Raw genomic sequence first — 9,520 nt, 5'->3', positions numbered from 1 at the left:
ACCCAAACCCGACCCGCATAGGTTATGAAGTTAATCTGAATTGATCTGACCCGAGTTGACCTGATCCACTCTTACCCAACCCAAATCCGACCCGTTTACCCGAATTGACAGCTCTACTTGTCACCCTTTCTAAAAAAAGTAAGCAATGCAGCCTCTATACTTATAGCACAAGCTGCTGGAACCTCATCCACAACAAGTAAGGTACAACAGAATTAAAACACTTTAAAAATTTATATTTCTCCTATTCTCAACTGCTTGTGTTTATATTGCAGAGTTGAATGAAACATGGTGTTGCCGATTCACAGGACAATACAGTACATTAAAACAGGACAAGGCTCGACAAAATGATACGAGTAACACAAATATAACGCAAAAGTTAGGGAGTAAATCATACTAGGAATTCTAATAACCGAGTCTCTAACTTAAGGTCACATAACCAATACTTATACAGCACAAAAGTAGTCACCAAGTATCTACCTTTTAGTTTCAAGGCTCAACTTGATAAGCATGTCATCTCCTTCCTTGTCAGAAAGGTTCATCCAAAACCTATCAATAAACTTTGGAATGAATTTATCAAATTGAATAAGTTTGACCTTGCCTTTATCAGAATAAACCAAGTCGAATTTGAAGATTAAAGAGTACCAACACGGTACAACCAGATGCGATCTTACAAGAGGAAACTTGTAACAAGAACCCGTCTCATCCACTACCAATGGCACTGGCTTTGTCGCGTTAAATAGCACAATATCAAGACAATCGTCCTCCAAGTCTTGGGTTGCAAGAGAACGAGACCGAGTATCAAAGGGCCTTCCATACTGAAAAACAATCGTTCCAGAAACCCAACTGTGATCTTCAGTGGCGGAGCCAGGATTTTCAACTTGGGGGGACAAAATGCTTAACTTACGAAAAGCTTAACAAAAAATAAAAACAAAAAAAAAACTCACACACAAATTGGTTAATACTTAATATTAAAATTTCAAAATACAAATATATACTTAGTCATACAATTCAAAATGATGAAAAAAATTACATAAACATTACATTAAAATTACAAGTTCATTCTTCGAGTCTTCATACTTTGAAATCGATCAATAATCTTTTCGTCGGAAACTCGTAAGAAGACATCCTTCTCAATAAAAGTGACCAAACAATCATTCATAAGTTGATCACCCATGCTATTTCGCAACTTGTTTTTGACACATGTCATTGCAGAAAACACTCTTTCAACACTTGTCGTGGCAACGGGAAGAATCAACATCAACTTGATAAGCAAATGAATAAGAGGAAAAGTCTTATGCTTATTGGTTTTAACAAGCATCATAGAAAGAGAATTAAGGTCATTTAAACCTTGAAATCTTTCATCATTTAGCATATTCTCCATGAATACATCAAGTTGATATTCAAGAGCCATCAAATCAAAGCTTGAAAATTCTTCGGGATAAAAAGAGGCAAGTTTAAGTACCTTATCTTTATCAAAGGATGAGAAGTTATCTTTAGGACTTAAACAAGCCATACATAATAGTAACTCCATATTCCTCTCATTAAATCGTTCATCAAGTTCTTGAAGATGCAAATCAATTAGTCTTAAGAAAATTCCAACCCGAAAATGATGTTCATTTGTTGCTTCTTCAACAAAACGTCTTGATCTTCCATGAGGAACATAAAGAGAATCCATAGTGGGAATAACAACACCATGTTTAGTGCAAAATGAAGTTACCTTGTTTAAGAGAGTATCCCATCCTCGCTCCCTCATTTTTTGCAACACCGTTTTTGTATAAGTGACAAGTTCCATGGCATTTACAATATCTTGCTCCTTTCTTTGCAAAGCAACACACAAATCATTAGTGTATCCAAAAATAGTCAACATCAAGTGAGCAACAAAAATAAAGTCAAATGACTCTAATTGTCCTAAAACAATTTGAGCTTTGAACTTATCTTCCGATGCACCATGCTTCCCAATTTGTACAAGCACCTTAATAATTGTAGGAAATAAGAGGATGGCATTTAAAAGTGACTTGTAATGAGAACTCCAACGAGTATCCCCGGGCCTACTCAAACCAAGTTCTTGATTTAAACCCGATCCACTCACAATATCCCCAACATCCAAGGCTCGAGCAACTTCTTGAGCTTGATCTTGACGAATCATTTCTCTTCTCTTGCAAGAAACTCCAACCACATTCAACAAATTTCCAAGTATCTCGAAAAGCCAACCACAACTATCATTCTTTTTAGCAACGGCAACTAATGTTAGTTGAAGTTGATGAGCAAAACAATGTATATAGTAGGCACTTGGAGTATCATTCATAATCAAAGTCTTAAGGCCATTTATTTCACCCTTCATGTTGCTAGCTCCATCATACCCTTGCCCTCTTATCATAGATGGGCTCAATGAATGTTCAACAAGTAAAGACATGATTGCATCTTTAAGAGTTAAAGCGGTAGTATTAGCAACATGAACAATGCCTAAAAATCGCTCCATTACCTTTCCACTATCTCTATCAACAAAACGCAAAACAAGAGCTAGTTGTTCTTTTTGGGACACATCACTTGACTCATCGGCCAATATAGCAAAGTAATCATCACCAACTTCTTCTATTATGCACCTAGTTGTTTCTTTGGCACAACAGTTAATAATGTCCTTTTGAATAGGAGGGGAAGTCATTTGACAATTTTTAGGTGCATTTTCAAGAGTATGTATCCTTACTTCCTCAACCTTTTCTCCTAACCACTTCAAAAGCTCAAGGAAATTACCCCTATTATATGACTCCCCACTTTCATCATGTCCACGAAATGCCAAACCTTGCCCCAAAAGAAATCTTAAACAAGATAAAGATGCTTTCAAGCGGATAAAATATTCACTTTTAATCACATCACTTGCATTGTCAATCACATTCAAGATTGATTTCTTTTTTTCATCTCTTAAATTCACATATTTCTCATAAGCAAGATTATGAGCACTTTTAATTCCACCAACATGCTTCTCAAATCTTTCCGGTTTATTCCATGCCCTAAACCCTCCATCAACAAATGCATCACCCCCCGGTTTAATACCAACTTCATTCTTGAACAAGTAACATACAAAACAAAATGCAGCATCTTTTTCAATACTATATTCAAGCCAATCCCATTTGTTGAACCAATGAACACTAAAGCGACGCAAACCAGACACTTGTCTTGTAGGGAAGACATGAGTTTTTGGTTGGCAAGGTTTTTTAAGAATATAACCCCTCCTAACAGCATTTCGTTCATTTGCGGGGTAATCCATAATGTTTATTCTTTTTCCCGGATCATGAGGAAGAAGTTCAACATCATACACCAAATCTTCCTCTAATGGTACATTACTATTACTTGAACCACCCATTTCCATACTATTTTCTTGACTTTGAGGGGAGCTAACTGAAGGTGAGTTATTGGACTCATTTTCATTGAGTCTCGTTCTTTTAAACAAGAATTGTCGAAGATCGGGTTGTTTAGTTGCCTTTGATTTGTTTGAATTTGGTGAATCTTTTGATATTTCCTAGTTAAATTGAAAATTATATATCAATTTCCACAAGACCACAATCCACATCATTACATAATAACAAAACCTAAGAGGCTAAGATTTTAAATTTCTAATTCAACTACACATTTCAATAATTTACAATAATTAATAATTTAAATTCACATTTCACAAAAACAACCAAAAACTCTAACAGGGGAAACAATCAAACAAATATAAATCAATAATCATTTATCAATTCAAATTATTCAATAATCAATACCCACAAGGCCACAAATGACAAATTCACAATAAAAATATAAATAATTAAACATTTAAACAAGTAATAAAAATATGAAATTCAGAATTTCAGATTTACTGTAAATTTAAACAATTAAACATTTAAACAACAAAACAAGTAATCAATTATTCAATTAATCATACATTCATTGATTCATACCTCCATTGAAATCCAGATTTACAGCAAATGTGTTATGCTTATGCATATGACGAAGTCACGCTGTCACGAAGACACGAAGTCACGAAGGACGAAGGCTCAAGGGCGGCTGTTGAACCTCGTCACTGCTGCGAACTGTCGGCGAACGGTGGACGGCGTCACGGCGAGCCGGCTAGGCGATTGACGAACAGACGAAGTCACGAAGACACGAAGTCACGAAGGACGAAGGCTCAAGGGCGGCTGTTGAACCTCGTCACTGCTGCGAACTGCCGGCGAACGGTGGACGGCGTCACGGCGAGCCGGCTAGGCGATTGACGAACAGACGAAGTCACGAAGACACGAAGTCACGAAGGACGAAGGCTCAAGGGCGGCTGTTGAACCTCGTCACTGCTGCGAACTGCCGGCGAACGGTGGACGGCGTCACGGCGAGCCGGCTAGGCGACAGGCGAGGGCGAATCGAAGAGAGAGAAATTGAAAATTGAAAAACTTAGGGTTTGGCTGGCTGGCAAATGTCGCAACGCAACAGAGCACTGTAAATCTGTAATTGCATTTTTTTTTTTTTTAAATTTTTTTTTTTTTAAAAATTTTTTTTTTTGAAAATGGGGGGACAAGTGTCCCCACATGTCCCCTTCTAGCTCCGCCCATGGTGATCTTCAGAGTTAGCAGAATCAAAGCTGTGTTTCATAAGAATAGAATCCTTTATAGCATAAATATTTGCTGCTTGGTTAAAAGTGTAATATATGGTTGCACAACCCATACTGCCAAACATACTATCAACACCCAATTATTTAAAATTGCCATTTTTTCCCGGTTCTATTTCTGCAACAAATTTGCCCTCAATTGTATAACCATCTTCATCTTTGAGATCAAAGGAAATAGTGAAATTTGAGTTAGCACAGATTGCGCGATTAAAAGTTAGAGGCAAGGAGCCATTTATAAGATCGGCATCAATTCCATCATCATCTTGTTGAGTGAAGATGCAAAAAGTACCCTCGTCGTCTTCAACAAATATGGTGCCATAAACTCGAAACTTCTCAAGTGCATTATGTTTAATCCTCACCGAAAACAATTCAGCAAATTGTTCTACATCATCTCCCGTGTAACCAATTCCAGATTTTACGAAGGGACCATAATCCATCTCAACCTGCCATAACTACTATCATATCAATATAATGGAGATTAACTTAACTAATTAATAAATATAAATATGATATTATGTATTCAGTTCAATTTATACTCTTTATAGGTTCGAAGACAAGTAGTCAATATATGGCCGGAATTTAGCATTTTAGAATCAATCAAAGGCTTGATCCCATAAGTGGGGTCGTCTACATGAACCAAATTTGATTATTATGTGTAATCATCAACAAAGGGGAAAGTTATTTTTTGTTATTATTAATGAGATAATGTTGATCTAGAATTTTGCAGGCAGGGGGCTAAATCCAAAAAAAAAAAATAAAAAAAAATCAGAAGATAAACAATACTGAAAAGAACACAACTTTAGTTAATTTCATAGTTCAATTCAAATATGAAAGGGTTCAGCAACCAAATTTGATTCAATTGTCAAATAAAGCCTCAAAATCACATGATTTTAGGGAGGGAGGAAAGGCATGATTGATTCAAATATCAAATTAGATTCATAATTGTCTTTTTTATAAACATAATCGCTGGTCATATTAGAACCAATACTTCAAATTTTCGAACCCTAAACTAAAACTTATGACAATTAAATTTAATTAGATCAACGATAAGCCCTAGATTGTGAAATTGACATGATGAAAAAAAAAATAGAAAAAAAGAAAAAGATTTACCTCGTAGGCTGCTTCAATAGGGTGCGCTTCAATGGAAACGTTGAGAGGAGGTGGTGGTGGCTTTGTAAGGGGCTATGTTCTTAAAACAGAAATGTAGAATAAATTCAAGGAAAATTCTCAAATGGTAGTCATTGTTATAAAATAGAGAGAAATATAAGAGAGATTGATAGAGAATATATTAGTGTATTTCTATTCCATATAATGGGGGTATATATAAATACAATATATTAGGGTTTGAATGGATAAGAATATAAACTCTAGATTTAGATTGTTCCGCAATTATACAAAGGAGGATAATGGATATCCACAAATATTTCATAACACTCCCCTTGGATGTCCATTATCGAAGATTATGCCCCATTAAAACCTTACTACGAAAAACCCTGTGGCATAAAAACATAGTGAAGGAAAAACAGTACATCATTCTTCGTAATGCGCTCGAGATGCTGCCTCATTAAAAACCTTACCAGGAAAACCCAATTTGGGACAAAACCATGGTCAAGGGAAAAAGAGTGCGGCGCGTATTTTCTCCCCCTGATGAATACATAACTTGAGATCTTCTAGTGTCGCAACAATGAATCCAATATGTTGGATATCTTCTAATAACTGGTAAAATATCACTTGTTGATCTTCGACTCTCCTAAGCTGAAGTTGTATCTTCAATTCTTCAAGTCTTCATGTGAACATGTGAAGTGTCTTCATTTCACCATACATGTGTTTATCTCTAATATCATTATTTCAAATCTCTGTTTAATAGTTGATTCAAAGGATAAACTTATACGGTTATGACTTCTTCTGGAAGTCGTTGATAATAAATATTGATGATCATTATTTGATCAAACATTCATTAATATAAGTAATAATTTGATGACAAAACTTAGCTTGATATTGTTAATATCATTCTTCTCATATGAATTATAATATAACACACGTAATTATATACACTAATTATGGTTCTTCAGGACCATAAGAAAATATTGTCACGCATAAGTGATCCATTGATATTCTTTAGACGTTTCATAATTGACACGATAACTCTCTTGCAAATACTCATGGTTAATTTCATCAACTCTCATATGCTCAAACTTCAGATTGAGATGTTAATAATGTTGTCACGTACATAGATTTTCAAGAGTTTGATAATAATTGCAAATTCAAGATATAAACTTTGTAGGGCTGGATATTACAATAGGTCGTATATAAGTTCTTCAGGAACTCTTCTTAATTCATAATGTGCAATTAAATCGATGTCATCAATAATTCTATCATAATTATAAGCCCATTGGAATATTAATCTCTTTCTAATTTTTCATCAAAGTTGTAAACATACCTTACTATACTTTGAATGAACATTTACATACACCACAGTTATTGTATGAAATTAATGCATGCAATATGAGATATAGAAAATATGATAACATATTAACAAATATACAATGAGTAATGCATCTAACAACTTCCTATATATGTAATAAATATCCATTAACTTATGACTCACACATGCACATGAAAATAAGACTCAAAATGATGCAAGACACTGTACAATGTGGATTTAAAAATCCATATTTCATTGAACTTCTGGTCCATAATAAACTTTTGATCATTATCATTATGTCGACAATAAAATGGACATATATTTCAGATCCCTTTATTCACTAGTCCATTCTATCATGCATATGCATATTATTTATCGATTCCATTATGTACCGGTATCATAAAGTTTCTTTAACTTACATTCCGCATGCTATTTTACTATGATATCTGCATACATTTCTCATTGGTACCATCATAATTTTTCTTACATCATAGGCCATCTATTATAATAATTCAGATATCTATACCACTTTTAGGGTCTTTCATACACTATGGTATTTATATACTATTACACTATTAGTGTCAACTGCACTATCTTGCCAAATATCATATCTATTAAACATATATTTATTTTGGAACCGATCATATACAACCTACACTTCAGGTGTAGTGATTCAAGTACAATTGGCAAGATTTTATCTCAATGTATACACATAATTAATATGACCAAATGTATCTTCAATGCTATGCAACATGAGTCATAACTGAATACAAATCAAATCATAAATGTGCAACATATCTTGATAATATATATACAAAAGTTGGCATACATATAACTTTTCAAACTACCATTATAGGGATCATATATTCTTTATTTAATTTTTTTTTTCAATTTTCCCAACTTTTGCTATTTCTTCTCCCCTTAAGTTGGTAATATATCTCTTTTATAGGGGCGTCTAATTCTATACCAACTTAGTATATAAATTTGCATTAAAATTCATTTCATTGGGAGGATCACAATCAAAATTTATCTCTTCTGGAGAACAATTTCAATGAAGAATTATTTATTCATTAACTTTATATTTCATGTGTATTTAACTATTTATTATTAAATTTTCAATATTATTTTCTCTTCTGGAGATCAATTTCAATGGGGAGACATATGTTGTGCAGTTGTGCGTTTTTCTTTCTTCTCCAATTTAATATGTGCTGACATATAATAGCCCCAATAAAAAGAATTGTTATACAAGCATAAATCACTTGCTCGTAATTCTAGTAGGTGATGATCTTCTGGATCGTTAAAGACTTAAATAGTGTATTTGGTGAGCTTCTGATCACTTGATAGTTGACAATAATATATAAGTTATTTTGGTGAACTTCTGGTCAGCCATTACTCCTTTATATAAAAAAAAATCAAAACATATTAAATCTTGAAATTTTCATCAATACAAATTATTATAACTCACAATCCAAATATAACTCAATCTCAATATTACGTCTTGCCATTCAATTCATTTTATATATTTAACATTGAGAAAGCGTCAGCACATTATCAAATGAAGCTTCAGGTTTCCATTACGGGTAATTATTATTAAACCCGGATGACCTAATTTAATTATCACATCCAATCACTTCTCTAAATTTGAACTCTGGTCAGTTTTCAACACTAGTGATTACTTTATTAAACTTACTATATGCATGGCCATGAATGTGATGTGATTTTAGAACACCAACATGTGTTTCCTTATATAATTGGCAAGACAATCAATTAATATTTTATCCAATAATTACTCATACTCTACTGGAGTTTAAACTATAAACTTGATACATGGATAATTCATACTCTTCTGGAGTCTTTTATATAATCATGAAACATATGAACTTTACTAAAAGTGATTTCTTCTAGAAATGTAATGATATTTACCACTTCCTCAAATTTGTCATTGTCAATAGTGACTCCTTTCCTTTTCAAAGATACTTAATTATCTTTAGAACCTATTGATTTATCACGCTTCAGGCATACTATAGGTTCATCAACAATTGATGTTGTACTCTTAGGACATCAACTTTAAATTAGAGCATTTACAACTAGTATATGATAAATGTCATTTGTTTGTATCCATCTTCAGGATGGTATCATTTCAAAATATTTAATGAACATGTGGCCACTTCTATTAAATAAATCGTTGATATTTAAGTTATTGTATGTATCAAATTGACATCAATATATTTAATTATTTATATGCAAGGGTTACATACAATCTCCCCCTAATCCTTGCATATGGGGTATGGAATGAATCAATCCAACAACCTTTAAAATCCTTGCAACTTTTAAGCCATAAATTCTTTTGGCAATGTCATGTATCAAGTAACATGTTCCTTTTAGCAAAAACATGCTTATATAAAATTATACTTATAGAACACTTATCACGTTCCTCATGCCTAATTACATTCATCTTA

General features: G+C 33.4%; 1 protein-coding gene and 1 long non-coding RNA gene across 2 annotated transcripts; both read right to left on the bottom strand.

Moving 5' to 3' along the window:
• Positions 1–1,048: 1,048 nt before the first annotated feature.
• On the bottom strand, positions 1,049–3,361 carry LOC110729178 (zinc finger MYM-type protein 1-like). Its single transcript, XM_021908899.1, has one exon. It carries the CDS (start codon positions 3,359–3,361, stop codon positions 1,049–1,051), a length of 2,313 nt encoding a protein of 770 aa, XP_021764591.1.
• A 1,123-nt stretch (positions 3,362–4,484) lies between these two features.
• Positions 4,485–6,069, bottom strand: LOC110729153. Its single transcript, XR_002512826.1, has 2 exons — positions 5,747–6,069; positions 4,485–5,079 (listed from the first exon to the last, which is right to left on the bottom strand). It is a non-coding gene; the product is annotated as an uncharacterized LOC110729153 (long non-coding RNA).
• Positions 6,070–9,520: the final 3,451 nt, after the last annotated feature.

Source organism: Chenopodium quinoa, unplaced genomic scaffold (genome assembly GCF_001683475.1).
Source record: "Chenopodium quinoa cultivar QQ74 unplaced genomic scaffold, ASM168347v1, whole genome shotgun sequence".
Taxonomy (NCBI): Eukaryota; Viridiplantae; Streptophyta; class Magnoliopsida; order Caryophyllales; family Amaranthaceae; genus Chenopodium; species Chenopodium quinoa.
The sequence above is the reverse complement of the archived record's forward strand: the minus strand, read 5'-3'. Positions and strand labels throughout refer to the sequence as shown.